This window comes from Artemia franciscana, chromosome 19 (genome assembly GCF_032884065.1).
Source record: "Artemia franciscana chromosome 19, ASM3288406v1, whole genome shotgun sequence".
Classification (NCBI taxonomy): domain Eukaryota; kingdom Metazoa; phylum Arthropoda; class Branchiopoda; order Anostraca; family Artemiidae; genus Artemia; species Artemia franciscana.
The window spans coordinates 14,228,739-14,244,876 of record NC_088881.1 but is presented as its reverse complement, the minus strand read 5'-3'; the positions used below and the strand labels follow the sequence as shown (position 1 = coordinate 14,244,876).

Below are 16,138 nucleotides of genomic sequence, written 5' to 3'. Positions count from 1 at the left end.
ACATCTGTCCTCTAAATTGAGGATTAGAATATGTATTGGAACTCAAATTTCAAGCGGATAAGACCTTGAGGCATGCCAGCAACAATTGGATAAGAATCATGAGTGATAACTGTTTCATTGAGCAACTTATCATTTTATCTAACTTTCGTTTTTTCTTCTGATCACTTCTTCTGATCACTGACCTGACTTATCCAGAAATTGCATTTAGTTACCTTGATCTCAGAATTACGGTTGCAAATCAAAGTCTCAAATGAATAAGTGGCAAAAAGTTATTGACTCCTCTAAAAATCTCCTCTTCTATAATGTTAAAAAAAATATTTTAACAGAATTCATTCTCATTGAGAGGTCGCTCTCTTATAAACCATAGGGCTTTGACAAGTGTGGCGGAACTATGACAAGTATTTTGGAAAGTTTGTCAATTGTTTGGAGAGTGTCCCAAGCGTAGAGGAACTACTTGGAACACTTGGGGATCTGAAATTCACACCAGGGTACAGGGAGCGTTCCCTCCAATATCACACCTATGAAAAGTAAGAGTGTAAATCTATTTATAAAGCTAATCCCTCCTCTAAAATTTAGGGACATTGAGGAGCTTTGTTATGAAAAAAAAAACATTATCTTTTGGCTTTAATTTTGTGTGAAAGAATTATTGCAGGGATTATATAATATAATGTGCTATTATTTAGACTAAACGTTTAAAGAGACCAAAAGAACAGCAATCATTTCTTCCATGAAAATATTTCTATTGTGCTTTCTGTAGCATAGTGTTTCTTTTTTTTATTTCCTCTTTTATTTATGTTTTCTCTGTGACGTGATTTAAAATCAAGCAAAAATGACCTAAAGAAGAAGCAGAGGTGTACTAAAGAGAACTGATCTGTTCTTGTGTATGCTTGACTTATGTAGGCCAATCTTAGGTTTTACAATATTTTGAAGGTATTAATTTTAAAATTCTTGCGGTGGGGGGAGGAGACTGGGGTCTGGGGAAGCAATTCCCCTCTACTGCATAGTAGAATACATTCCTGACCTCTTCGCCCTTAAAAAAAGTTTTAGATGCTTATGTTTTTTTTAAATAATTTCGTATTTTACCAGGTAATTCGCCAAATTTTTGTGTTTTTTCTGTTCCGCTCGTAATTAGTTATTTTAAAAATGCGTTTTTCCGTCCATTCATTAAGATGTAATTGGATAAAATTGACTATTCTTATTGAGCAAACTCAGCTTTTTATTATTTTTTTTTTTGCACATAGACCCATTTTTTTGTGGTAGTCGGTAGTAAGGTGTTAAAGTTAAAATTTTGCTAAAGTTTACTTTTTTTTTCTTCTAGGGATGATTTGCCGTTATATGTTGTAAATAGTAGAGTCTGCTGCTGTAGGCTTCAAAAATTTAAAGAACAGTGTGGCCTGGAGGATGAGGACATCAAGCTGGTGTCATTTAAAAGTGGCCTCTTTGTAGTAAGATGTTTTTTCCTTTTGGCAGCCTCCTTTTTCATTTTCACCCCAACACTAAATGCTTTTGTGACGACAGTTTAGACTCTCCCTTTGTTCACTCAATCTTCATCGCGGTAACACCATCTTGATTAATCTATTAAATGTTTACTGTTTAAATGTTTAAATGTTTAAAATCTATTAATGTTTAAGTTTACAATGACTGATGAAGATGCTCAAAGAGTCTATGCCAAAAAACGTTTAAATGTTTAAATGTTTAAAATCTATTAATGTTTAAGTTTACAATGACTGATGAAGATGCTCAAAGAGTCTATGCCAAAAAACTTGCTGCTGATAGTTCCTCGGCACGCTTTCTTTTCTGACTTTCTCTATCAGCAGCAAGTTTTTTGGCATAGACTCTTTGAGCATCTTCATCAGTCATTGTAAACTTAAACATTAATAGATTTCTACGTGAACATATGTCTTATATAACTTGAATGACGTCACCGTCAAAGCAAAAATGACGGCAACTAATTTCATGACATAATTTCAGAATTTAATTTCTGTGTTGACTGACGTCATGAAATTCGTTGTCGTCATTTTTGTTATGACGATTTTTAGTATATTGTAAAACATATTAATTTGGTTAATAATATACCATTTAAAACACCAAAATGAACATGCTGGAGTAGTCACTCGGCGAGAGAGGGCGTCAGAACGGAGAATGAAGGTCCCAGGTTCAAATCCTGGTTAGGCTAAAAAAGGTAAAAATCTAAAAACTAAAAAAAAAAAAACTAAAAAAGGCAAAAACTACAAAAAAAACTAAAAACTAATAAAAAAAATTAAGAATAAAAATTAAAAAAAAATAAAAAAGATAGAAACTAAAAAAAGGTAAAAAGAAAAAACGAAAAAAAACTAAAAAAGCTAAAAAAAAAGGTAAAAACCAATAAAAAACTGAAAAGAAAAAAAGGAATAAAACTAAAAAAATTTTCATCTAAAAAACTAAAAAAAAACTAAAAAAGGTAAAAACTAAAATAACTAAAAAGAAAAAAAACTAAAAAAAGGAAAAAAACTGAAAAATAAAGGAGAAAAAGAAAACTAAAAAAATATAAATAAAAATAAAAAAACTAAAAAGATAAAAACTTCAAAAAAAACTAAAAAGAAAAAAGAAAAAAACTTAAAAAAACCTAAAAAAAGGTCAAAACCAATAAAAAAAACTAAAAGGAAAAAAAGGGAAAAAATTAAAAATTTATTTCATCATATACCAATTCAAAAACGAATGTATATCGGGATGACGACCGGGACACAGGGAATATAAATGACACAACTACAACGGGGACGCCGGGGGGCACAGGGGGATATAAATGACGACCGAGACACCGGGACACAAGGAATATAAATGACGCCCGGGACACTCAAAGAGAAATCAGAGACTTGGACACCGGGACACAAATGACGACCGGGATACAGGGAATATAAATGACGAGTTGGGGTGGCGCGAAGCGCCACCCCAACAGCTAGTATATCTATATATAAAAATAAGTTGTCTGTCTGTGGATCTGTGGATCAGGTGACGTCATATTTCTGTGTCGGCTGACGTCATGAAATTAGTTGTCAGGTGACGTCATGTTTCTGTGTCGGCAGACGTCATGAAATTAATTGCCGTCATTTTTGCTTTGATGGTGACGTCATTCAAGTTATATAAGACATATGTTCACGTAGAAATCTATTAATGTTTAAGTTTACAATGACTGATGAAGATGCTCAAAGAGTCTATGCCAAAAAACTTGCTGCTGATAGAGAAAGTCAGAAAAGAAAGCGTGCCGAGGAACTACCAGAGCAACGCGTAAGCAGACTTGCTGCTAAAAGAGAAAGTGAAAAAAGAAGGCGTGCCGAGGAATCAAAAGAACAGCAGGGAAACAGGCTTGAGGCTGATAGAGAAAGAAAGAACAGAAAGCATGCCGAGGAACTACCAGAGCAACGCGGAAGCAGACTTGCTGCTAAAAGAGAATGTGAAAAAAGAAGGGCGTGCCGAGGAATTACAAGAACAGCAAGAAATCAGGCTTGCTGCTGATAGAAAAAGTAAGAAAAGAAAGCGTGCCGAGTAATCACAAGAACAGCAAGAAATCAGGCTTGCTGCTGATAGAGAAAGTAAGAAAAGAAAGCGTGCCGAGGAATCAGAGCAACCTGAAAGTTATCGCCTGGCATTCAGATACAACCCCGTCGATGATTGTAGCTTGAGTAGATGTGTTCAAATCGGGACAATGTCTAAAATTTGTCCCTATTGCAAGGCCTTGAAATTCAATGGTGAAACAATGGGAATGTGTTGCGCCTCAGGAAAAGTTAAACTTCCTCTATTGGCTGCACCACCAGAGCCATTGAAGACTTTCCTTACTGGAACTACGTCAGAATCTAAGCGTTTTTTGTCAAAAATCAGACAATACAACTCATGTTTCCAAATGACGTCGTTTGGAGCCCAAATCGAAAATCCAGATCAATTTATGTCTACTTTCAAAGTAAAAGGGCAAATTTATCATAAAGCAGGGTCCCTTCTACCATTCTCAGGCGAGAATCATAAATTTTTACAATTGTACTTCATCAGTGATAGAAATTCTGAATTGAATATATGTTGCGAAATTTCTCCCAACGTTGAAAGGACAATCGTATCCCAATTGCAACATCTTTTCCACGAAAATAATAATTTAGTGCGTCTGTTCAAAACAGCCATCGATTTGATGCCTAATGATACGCATAAAATTGTTATTTCCGCTGACAAAACGCCTCCTGGCCAACATGTGCGTAGATACAATGCTCCGACTATCGACGAAGTGGCAATCGTTATGGTCGGTGATCAGTTTTTACCTCGAGATATTATTCTTCATAAGCGAAACGCTCAGTTGTTAAGAATTGCTGAAACTCATCGATGCTACGATGCCCTACAATTTCCTATCATTTTTTGGGATGGAGCCGACGGCTATCACTTTAATATTAAATTGATGAATCCAGCCACTAACAAAGAAATGAATAAGAAATGCAGTGCAATGCATTATTATTCCTATAGACTAATGATTCGGCAGGATGAAGAAAATTATATTTTAAAATGCCGTGAATTGTTTCACCAATTTGTCGTGGATATGTATGCTAAAATTGAATCAGAACGTTTGCTATATATCCGCCTGATTCAGACCAAGCTCCGCTCTGAACAATACATTCATTTGCGAGATGCAGTTATAAATGACGGTAATACCACAAACGTTGGAAGATTAACAATTTTACCTTCGTCATATGCTGGCAGTCCCCGTCATATGCATGAATATGCTCAAGATGCTATTGCGTATGTTCGTCTCTATGGTCGTCCAGATTTATTTATTACATTTACATGTAATCAATCTTGGGACGAGATACTGCAGCTTTTACTTCAAGGACAATCGGCGGTTCATAGGCATGACATTACGGCACGTGTCCTCCGGCAAAAGTTGAAATCACTGATAAACTACCTTGTAAAACATGAAGTGTTTGGGTCAGTGCGATGCTGGATGTACTCAGTGGAATGGCAAAAACGAGGTTTGCCACACGCACATATACTAATCTGGCTACATAAAAAATTTACTTCGAACGAAATTGATGATGTGATTTCCGCTGAAATACCTGATAAAAATGTCGATAAGGGGTTACATGATATTATTGTAAAGAATATGATACATGGACCTTGCGGTGCACTGAAGGAAAATTCACCATGCATGGCCAAAGGAAGGTGCACAAAGCAATATCCTCGACTTTTAGTACCCAAAACAATTACTGGCAATGATGGTTACCCACAATATAGAAGAAGATCCTTCAGGGTTTCCACCACACGTGCTACAACTAAAAATAGGCGTACCAATAATACTTTTAAGAAATATCAACCCACCAAAGCTTTGCAATGGCACGCGACTTGCCGTAAAACAAACAATGGAAAACCTAATAGAGGCCACAATCTTGACAGGGTCTTATGAGGGTGAGGCTGTTCTTATTCCTCGCATTCCCATGATTCCAACGGATCTGCTTTTTCAATTTAAAAGATTGCAATTCCCAATTCGATTAGCATTTGCAACCACCATCAACAAAGCTCAAGGTCAATCATTAGAAAAATGTGGTATAGATCTTAATACTGATTGTTTTTCCCATGGACAATTGTATGTTGCATCTTTGAGGGTCGGTAAACCTGACAATCTATTTATACGCACAGACAATGGGCCAGCGAAGACTGTTGTATATTCACAAGTTTTACGTAGTTAATTTGTATTGTATCTTTCTATCTATCTATCTATATAAAAACGAGTTGTGTGTATGCATGTTTGTTTGTTTGTAAAAAGAGCGTTTGCATATGACGTCATTATTAGTACATACGGCTTTGTATATGGACAGACAATGGGAAAGCCAAGAATGTTGTATATTCGCAATTTTTACGTAGTTTGAAACACATATATAAATCTATCTATATTCACAGGTGGGACACAGGGACACAACTACAATGGCGCGTAACTAATATGGCGCGTAACGACTTACGCGCGCGGGGGGGCATGAGGGGGCGCGAAGCGCCACCCCAACAGCTAGTGTTGGTTTGGGCACTTCATGCCCCCCCTAATCCCCCCGCGCACGTAAGTCGTTACGTGCCATTGCGTTTGTGTCCCTGTATCCCACTTGTGAATATAGATAGATATATATATGTTTTTAAATACGTAAAACTTGCGAATATACAACATTCTTGGCTGTTCCATTGTCTGTGCATATACAAAGCCTTATATACTTATAATGACGTCATATGCAAACGCTCTTAGATAGATAGATAGATATACATATACAATACAAATTAGCTACGTACAACTTGCGAATATACAACATTCTTCGCTGTCCTATTGTCAGTGCACATAAATAGATTATCAGGTTTACCAACCCTGGAACATGCAACGTACAATTGTCCATGGGAAAAACAATCTGTATTAAGATCTATACCGCATTTTTCTAATGATTGCCCATGAGCTTTGTTAATGGTGATTACAAATGCTAATCGAATTGGGAATTGTAATATTTTAAATTGAAAAGGCAGATCCGTTGGAATCATAGGAATGCAAGGAATAAGAACAGCCTCACCCTCAAAAGGCCCTGTTAAGATTGTTGCCTTTATTACGTTTTCCATTGTTTTTTTACGGCAAGTCACGTGCCATTGCAAAGCTTTCGTGGGTTGATATTTCGTAACAATATTATTGGTACGCCTATTTTTAGTTGTAGCACGTGTGGTGGAAACCCTGGGAGATCCAGGGAATTTAAAAATCCAGATGGATAATTAACCGTCTCATTTGGTTCCAATACTGTGTCGACTGACTTGTAAAGGACTGCCTGGTCTCGAATCTTGGTCAAAATAATATTGTTGATTTCGTGAACGTCTTTATTCTTGGCTGCCAGAATCGCTCGTTCTCTTAGCCATTTATGATTTTTATAATTGGTTAGAATTTTCGGAAATACTTTTTCAACCAATTCATTTTTGGACGTCACTAAATTACAGAATTTAGCAGGCATTTGTATACGTCCTGAAATTGAGTCTACTGGGAGCTTTCCGTTTCCAATTGCCAGCAATTGATCTGAAAATGTTTGACCAGAGTCATCGTTTTGCAATCAGACAAGCATATTTGTAGTTAATTTTAATGTCTTTACGTGTGACTATAAATTAGAAATTTTTCAGGCAAGCATTCATTTTGTCTGCAGGGGTTGATCTAGGTATTATAGGTAATGCTTGTCTGAAATCTCCCGCAAGGAATATGAATGTGCTTCAAAAGGGTTTCGAGTTCCTTCGCAAATCTCTCAATGATTGATCCAGAGCCCCGAGAAATTTTTTGTGCGCCATTGTGCACTCGTCCCAAATAATAAGTTTGCATTGGTGTAATACTTTACCCATCCCAGATGATTTGGAAATATCTCTGTGGGATTTTCTGTAGATAGAAAATTCAGAGGCAATTTCCAAGCGGAATGAGCAGTTTTTCCACCAGGTAGCAACGTTTTGGCTATTCCGGACGACTCAATTGCCAACGCTATGTCAATTTTTGATCGAATTGATGCCAGAATAAGTTTTATCACAAATATTTTACCAGTACCTCCTGGTGCATCCAAAAACAAGATTTCTCCAATGTTGTTATCGACATAATGCATTATCTTATCATAAATATCCTTTTGCTTAGACGTTAACTTATATTTGTTATTTTGTACATACGACAATAGATCATTCGTGCTGTAACTTTGTTCACGATCCAATTCCACACATGTTGAAACAGCAGCGTCACGATTAGGTGAAGGCATTCCCAAACTCTGAAGAGGTTTGTTTGCCATACATACGTACAAATCTTCAATAATAACTAAAGTGTAGTTATAAATTTCTGATGTAAAAACAAAAGTCATATCTGACGTCTCTAGCCGTTTCCGATGGAGTATATCCTCGGCCATTTTCGATTTATATTTTTCCTATAACTCTGTTGGAGCTGAAGGAGAGCAAGTTGTTAGTATGATTCCAAACAATGCACGATTTGACTTGGAGTTGACGTTTCCAAGCGTCATTGATGCAGTTATCCCAGTGTTGGTCATTCTCCAATAAATTCTGAGCTTGGCATGCACTACGGTAAGTGTCATTTATAATACCGTTTACAGTTCTCAAATACTCAAAGGACGTCGGACCGTGTACATTCACCAAAAGCAGGCGGAGAAAGAAGCATTCATGTTGATTAGGGCAAAAGGTGTAGAGTCTTCTTATTGTGGTATCTTTGAAGATGGTAGGTCGGCCGTCGACTGACTTCCACGTGTAATACGAAGGCACTTGAGTATATAGCAGTTTTTTTGCAAAAGAATCATTTTGACTTAACGAAAATAAAGCAGTTAACGTTGGATTCAGTGGATTCAGGGCTCTTTGTCGCACGTTGGATTCCGAAAAATAAACACGTTGTCCATTCTGTGAATATACCGCGAAGTGAACAACAGCTGGACTTCGTTCATGTATCTGGAATGTTCAACAAGAAACGCTTAGATTCTGACGTAGTTCCAGTAAGCAAAGTCTTCAATGGCTCGGATGGTGCAGCCAGTTGAGGAAGTTTAACTTTTCCTGAAGCGCAACACATTCCCATGGTTTCACCATTAAACTTCAAGGCCTTTTAATAGGGACAAATTTTAGACGTAGTCCCGATTTGAACACCTCTACTAAAGCTATAATCATCGACTGGGCTGTACCTGAATGCCAGGCGAAAATTTTCAGGTTGTTCTTGTGATTCCTCGGCACGCTTTCTTTTCATACTTTCTCTATTAGCCGCGACCCTGTTTTCACGCTGTTGTTGTGATTCCTCGGCACGCTTTCTTTTCATACTTTCTCTATTAGCCGCAAGCCGTTTGGCATAGACTCTTTGAGCAGCTTCCTCGGCTGTTGGCATTGTAGGTTCTTCTGTCATTTTAAAATCCATATTAAAAGTTTCTCTTGAAAGGCCTTCTTATATACTTATAGTGACGTCATATACAAAGCCTTTGACGTCATAAGCCTTGATCATGAAGCCTTTGATCAAACATGACGTGAGTCGACAAACAACTTCATGACGGCATAATGCTCAATCCTTATAATGACGTCAGTCGACAAAATAGCATGACGTCAGTCAACACAAAACACACAAAAACTTATATATATATATATATATACTAGCTGTTGGGGTGGCGCTTCGCGCCACACCAACACCTAGTTGGTGGGGCGCTTCACGCCCCCCCAAAGCCCCCCCGCGCGCGTAAGTCGTTACGCGCCATATTAGTTATGCGCCATTGTAGTTGTGTCCCTGTGTCCCACCTGTGAATATAGATAGATTTATATATGTGTTTCAAACTACGTAAAAATTGCGAATAAACAACATTCTTGGCTTTCCCATTGTCTGTGCATATACAAAGGCGTATGTACTAATAATGACGTCATATGCAAACGCTCTTTTTACAAACAAACAAACATGCATCCACACAACTCGTTTTTATATAGATAGATAGATAGATAGATACAATACAAATTAACTGCGTAAAACTTGCGAATATACAACATTCTTCGCTGTCCAATTGTCGCTGCATATAAATACATTGTCAGGTTTACCGACCCTCGAACATGCAACGTACAATTGTGCATGGGAAAAACAATCAGTATTAAGATCTATACCACATTTTTCTAATGATTGACCTTGAGCTTTGTTAATGGTGATTGCAAATACTAATCGAATTGGGAATTGCAATCTTTTCAATTGAAAAAGCAGATCCGTTGGAATCATGGGAATGCGAGGAATAAGAACAGCCTCACCCTCATAAGGCCCTGTCAAGATTGTGGCCTCTATTAGGTTTTCCATTGTTTTTTTTTAAGGCAAGTCACGTGCCATTGCAAAGCTTTGGTGGGTTGATATTTCTTAAAAGTATTAGTGGTACGCCTATTTTTAGTTGTAGCACGTGTGGTGGAAACCCTGAAGGATCTATGGAATTTAAACTGACTTGTAAAGGACTGCCTGGTCTCGAATCTTGGCCAAAACAATATTGTTGATTTCGTGGACGTCTATATTTTTGGGTGCGAGAATCGCTCTTTCACTTAGGCATTTATTATTTTTATAATTTTTTAGAATATTCGGAAATACTTTTTCAATCAATTCATTTTTGGACGTCACTAAATTACAGAAGTCAGCAGGTAGTTGTATACGTCCTGAAATTGAGTCTACTGTTTGACCAGAGCCATCGGTTTGCAATCGGATACGCATATTTGTAGTTAATTTTAATATTTTTACGTGTGCCCATAAATTAGAATTTTTTAGGCAAGCATTCATTTCGTCTGCAGGAGTTAAACTACGTAAAAATTGCGAATATACAACATTCTTGGCTTTCCCATTGTCTCTGCCTATACAAAGCCGTATGTACTAATAATGACCATATGCAAACGCTCTTTTTACAAACAAACAAACATGCATACACATAACTTGTTTTTATATAGATAGATAGATAGATAGATACAATACAAATTAACTGCGTAAAACTTGCAAATATACAACATTCTTCGCTGTCCAATTGTCGCTGCATATAAATAGATTGTCAGGTTTACCGACCCTCGAACATGCAACGTACAATTGTCCATGGGAAAAACAATCAGAATTAAGATCTATACCACATTTTTCTAATGATTGACCTTGAGCTTTGTTAATGGTGATTGCAAATGCTAATTGAATTGGGAATTGCAATCTTTTAAATTGAAAAGGCAGATCCGTTGGAATCATGGGAATGCGAGGAATAAGAACAGCCTCACCCTCAAAAGGCCCTGTCAAGATTGTGGCCTCTATTAGGTTTTCCATTGTTTTTCTACGGCAAGTCGAGTGCCATTGCAAAGCTTTGGTGGGTTTATATTTCTTAAAAGTATTATTGGTACGCCTATTTTTAGTTGTAGCACGTGTGGTGGAAACCCTGAAAGATCTATGGAATTTAAAAATTCAGATGGATAATTAACCGCTTCATTTGGTTCCAAAACTGTGTCGACTGACTTGTAAAGGACTGCCTGGTCTCGAATCTTGGTCAAAACAATATTGTTGATTTCGTGGACGTCTATATTTTTGGGTGCGAGAATCGCTCTTTCACTTAGCCATTTATTATTTTTATGATTTTTTAGAATATTCGGAAATACTTTTTCAATCAATTCATTTTTGGACGTCACTAAATTACAGAAATCAGCAGGTAGTTGTATACGTCCTGAAATTGAGTCTACTGGGAGCTTTCCGTTTCCAATTGTCAGCAATTGATCTGAAAATGTTTGACCAGAGTCATCGTTTTGCAATCGGACACGCATATTTGTAGTTAATTTTAATATTTTTATGTGTGCCCATAAATTAGAATTTTTCAGGCAAGCATTCATTCGTCTTCAATGGCTCTGGTGGTGCAGCCAGTAGAGGAAGTTTAACTTTTCCTGAGGCGCAACACATTCCCATTGTTTCACCATTGAATTTCAAGGCCTTGCAATAGGGACAAATTTTAGACATTGTCCCGATTTGAACACATCTACTCAAGCTATAATCATCGACTGGGTTGTACCTGAATGCCAGGCGATAGCTTTCAGGTTGCTCTGATTCCTCGGCACGCTTTCTTTTCTTACTTTCTCTATCAGCAGCAAGCCTGATTTCTTGCTGTTCTTGTGATTCCTCGGCACGCTTTCTTTTCTTACTTTCTCTATCAGCAGCAAGCCTGATTTCTTGCTGTTCTTGTAATTCCTCGGCACGCCTTCTTTTTTCACTTTCTCTTTTAGCAGCAAGTCTGCTTCCGCGTTGCTCTGGTAGTTCCTCGGCACGCTTTCTGTTCTTTTTTTCTCTATCAGCCTCAAGCCTGTTTCCTTGCTGTTCTTTTGATTCCTCGGCACGCTTTCTGTTCTTTCTTTCTCTATCAGCCTCAAGCCTGTTTCCTTGCTGTTCTTTTGATTCCTCGGCACGCTTTCTGTTCTTTCTTTCTCTATCAGCCTCAAGCCTGTTTCCTTGCTGTTCTTTTGATTCCTCGGCACGCTTTCTTTTCTGACTTTCTCTATCAGCAGCAATTTTTTTGGCATAGACTCTTTGAGCATCTTCATCGGCTTTTGCCATGGTAAGTTCATCAGTCATTGTAAACTTAAACATTAATAGATTTCTACGTGAACATATGTCTTAAATATCTTGAATGACGTCACCGTCAAAGCAAAAATGACGACAACTAATTTCATGACGTCAGTCAACACAGAAACATGACGTCACCTGATCCACAGACAGACAGACAACTTATTTTTATATATAGATATATATATATATATATATAAGTTGTCTGTCTGTGTGTCTGTCTGTCTGTCAGGTGACGTCATGTTTCTGTGTTGACTGACGTCATGAAATTAGTTGTCGTCATTTTTGCTTTGACGGTGACGTCATTCAAGATATTTAAGACATGCGTTCACGGAAAAATGTTTAATTGTAAAATGACTGAAGAACCTACAATGGCAACAGCCGAGGAAGCTGCTCAAAGAGTCTATGCCAAAAAACTGGCTGCTGATTGAGAAAGTAAGAAAAGAAAGCGTGCCGAGGAATCACAAGAACAGCAAGAAAACAGGCTTTCAGCTGATAGAGAAAGTAAGAAAAGAAAGCGTGCCGAGGAATCACAAGAACAGCAAGAAAACAGGCTTGCGGCTAAAGAACGCAAAACCGCGCAGTTAGATGAAAATCCACCTAGAAAGCGAGAGTCAAAACATATCAAAACTGAAAATGATACCGATGATGATTGGGTTTGGAATTTTGACTTGGATAAGGTCATCAATGCCTACCAGATTTAAGTTAAAAAATAAAGGTTCGGCAATATGTACTTCATAGTAACGCTGAAAAAAACTGAAAAAATATAAAAAACTAAACAAAAACTAAAAAGAAAAAACACTCAAAGATAAATTACAGACCGGGACACAAATGACGACCGACACAGAGGGAATATAAATGACGACCGGAAAACCTCAAAGAAAAATTACAGACTGGGACACCCGGACACAAATCACGACCGGGAATATAAATGACGACGGGGACACAGGGACACAACTACAACGGTGACGCCGGGGGCACAGGCGGGATATATAATTGACGACTGAGACGCAGGGATTGTTTGAATAGAATTTACAGACCGGGACACCGGGACACAAATGACGACCGGGACACTGGGACACAGGGAATATAAATGACGACCGGGACACGCAAAGAGAAATTACAAACTGGGACACCAGGACACAAATGACGACCGGGACACAGGGAATATAAATGCTATAAATATGCACAGACAATGGGACAGCGAAGAATGTTGTATATTCGCATGTTTTACGTAGTTAAAAATATATATTTATATCTATCTCTATTCACAGGTGGGACACAGGGACACAGCTACAATGGCGCGTAACTAATATGGCGCGTAACGACTTACGCGCGCGGGGGGGCTTGGGGGGGCGCGAAGCGCCCCACCAACTAGGTGTTGGGGTGGCGCGAAGCGCCACCCCAACAGCTAGTATATATATATAAATAAGTTGTCTGTCTGTGTGTCTGTCAGGTGACGTCATGTTTCTGTGTCGACTGACGTCATATTTGTTGATTGACGAAATTACACACCGGGACATCGGGACACAAATGACGACTGGGACATAGGGAATATAAATGACGACCGGGACACTCAAAGAGAAAGCGACCGGGACACAAGGAATGTTCGATTAGCAATCACCATCAACAAAGCACCGGGACACAAATGACGACCGGGACACAGGGAATATAAATGCAACCAGGAAACACAAAGAGAAATTACAGACCCGGCCAACGGAACACAAGTGAGACGACCGGGACACCGCGACACAGGAACATAAATGACGACCGCGACACTCAAAGAGAAATTACAGACTGGGACACCGGGACACAAATGACGACCGGGACACTGGGAAACAACAACAAAGGAGACGCCGGGGGGGGGGGGGGGTCATGTTTGTTGATTGACGAAACTACACACCGGGACATCGGGACACAAATGACGACCGGGACACTCAAAGAGAAAGCGACCGGGACACAAGGAATGTTCGATTAGCAATCACCATCAACAAAGCACGGGGACACAAATGACGACCGGGATACAGGGAATATAAATGACGACCAGGACACTCAAAGAGAAATTAAAGACCGGGACACCGGAACACAAATAACGACCAAGACAAAAATGACGACCGGAACACCGCGACACAGGGAATATAAATGACGACCGCGACACTCAAAGAGAAATTAGAGACTGGGACACCGGGACACAAATGACGACCGGGACACAGGGAAACAACAACAACGGGGACGCCGGGGGGCACAGGGGGATATAAAAATGACAACAGGGACACAGGGAATGTTCGATTAGCAATCACCATCAACAAAGCTTAAGGGCAATCATAAGAATAATGAGGTATAGATCTGAATATAGATTGTTTTTCACATGGACAATTATATGTTGCATGTTCAAGAGTCGGTAAACCTGACAATCTATTTATATGCACAGACAATGGGGCAGCCAAGAATGTTGTACATTCGCAAGTTTTGCGTAGTTAAAAAAATATATATATCCGTATTCAGATCTATACCTCATGATTCTAATGATTGCCCATTAGCTTTGTTGATGGTGATTGCTAATCGACCATTCCCTGTGTCGCCTTCGTCATTTATATATCCCCCTGTTCCCCCCGACGTCCCCGTTGTAGTTGTGTCCCGGTCGTCATTTATATTCCCTGTGTCCCGGTCGTCATTTGTGTCCCGGTGTTCCAGTCTGTAATTTCTCTTTGAGTGTCCCGGTCATCATTTATATTCCTTGTGTCCCGGTGTCCCGGTCGTCATTTGTGTCCCGGTGTCCCGGTCTGTATATACATTTTGAATTGGTCTTTTTTTTAGTTTTTAGTGTTTTACCTTTTTTTTAGTGTTTTTTTAGTTATACCTCATGATTCTAATGATTGCCCTTGAGCTTTTTTTTGTAGTTTTTACCTTTTTAGTTTTTTTATTTTTATTTTTTTAGTTTAGTTTTTCTCCTTTATTTTTCAGTTTTTTCCTTTTTTAATTTTTTTTCTTTTTTAGTTTTTTTTTAGTTTTTTAGCTTTTTTAGTTTTTTTTTATTAGTTTTTTTTCTTTTTAGTTTTTTGTGTAGCTTTTACCTTTTTTTAGTTTTTTTAGTTTTTTTTTTTACTTATGTCCTGGTCGTCATTTATACTTTCTGTGTCCCGGTCGTCATTTGTGTCCTCGTTCTTTGTCGATGGTGATTGCTAATCGAACATTCCCTGTGTCCCGATCGTTTTCTCTTTGAGTGTTTCGGTCGTCATTTATATTTCCTATGTCCCGGTGTCCCGGTCGTCATTTGTGTCTCGATGTCCCGGTCTGTAATTTCGTCAGTCAAAAACATGACGTCAGTCAACACACAAACATGACGTCACCCGACAGACCCAGACACACACACACAGACAACTTATTTATATGTATATATATATATATATATATATATATATATATATATATATATATATATATATATATATATATATATATATATATATATATATATATATATAGACTAACTGTTGGGCTGGTGCTTCATGCCATCCCAACACATAGTTAGTGTCCCGATGTCCCAGTCTGTAATTTATCTTTGATTGTCCCGGTCGCCATTTGTGTCCCGGTCTGTATATACATTCGTTTTTGAATTGGTCTTTTTTTTAGTTTTTAGTTTTTTACCTTTTTTAGTTTTTTTTAGTTATACCTCATGATTCTAATGTTTGCCCTTGAGCTTTGTTGATGGTGATTGCTAATTGAACTTTCCCCGTGTCCCTGTCGTCATTTATATATCTCCCTGTGCCCCCCGGCGTCCCCGTTGTTTTTCTCCTTTATTTTTCAGTTTTTTCCTTTTTTTATTTTTTTCTTTTTTAGTTTTTTTTTTTAGTTTTTACCTTTTTTTTAGTTTTTTTTTTAGTTTTTACCTTTTTTTTAGTTTTTTTTTAGTTTTTAGTTTTTTCTTTTTAGTTTTTTTTTGTAGTTTTTACCTAGCCAAGGTTTGAACCTGCAACCTCTCGGACCTAGAATTGGTATATGGTATATTGGTATCGTTTATGAATTGGTTATGATGAAATAATTCAGACGTCATATGCGGACAGACAGACG

General features: G+C 38.0%; 2 protein-coding genes across 5 annotated transcripts in view; both read left to right on the top strand.

The window, feature by feature from the left end:
• LOC136039317 (actin-related protein 2/3 complex subunit 4) overlaps window positions 1-16,138 on the top strand; it is a 291,440-nt gene that overhangs the window by 84,356 nt on the left and 190,946 nt on the right. The window lies entirely within an intron of this gene.
• LOC136039311 (diacylglycerol lipase-beta-like) overlaps window positions 1-16,138 on the top strand; it is a 77,338-nt gene that overhangs the window by 20,642 nt on the left and 40,558 nt on the right. For 3 of the 4 annotated variants that reach the window (XM_065722925.1, XM_065722924.1, XM_065722923.1), the window contains exon 5: window positions 1,319-1,445. In XM_065722925.1, coding sequence (XP_065578997.1) covers window positions 1,319-1,445 — 127 coding nt within the window. Of the gene's footprint in view, window positions 1-1,318; window positions 5,544-16,138 lie in introns of those variants that run through there. The other variant, XM_065722922.1, reaches the window with a different exon arrangement.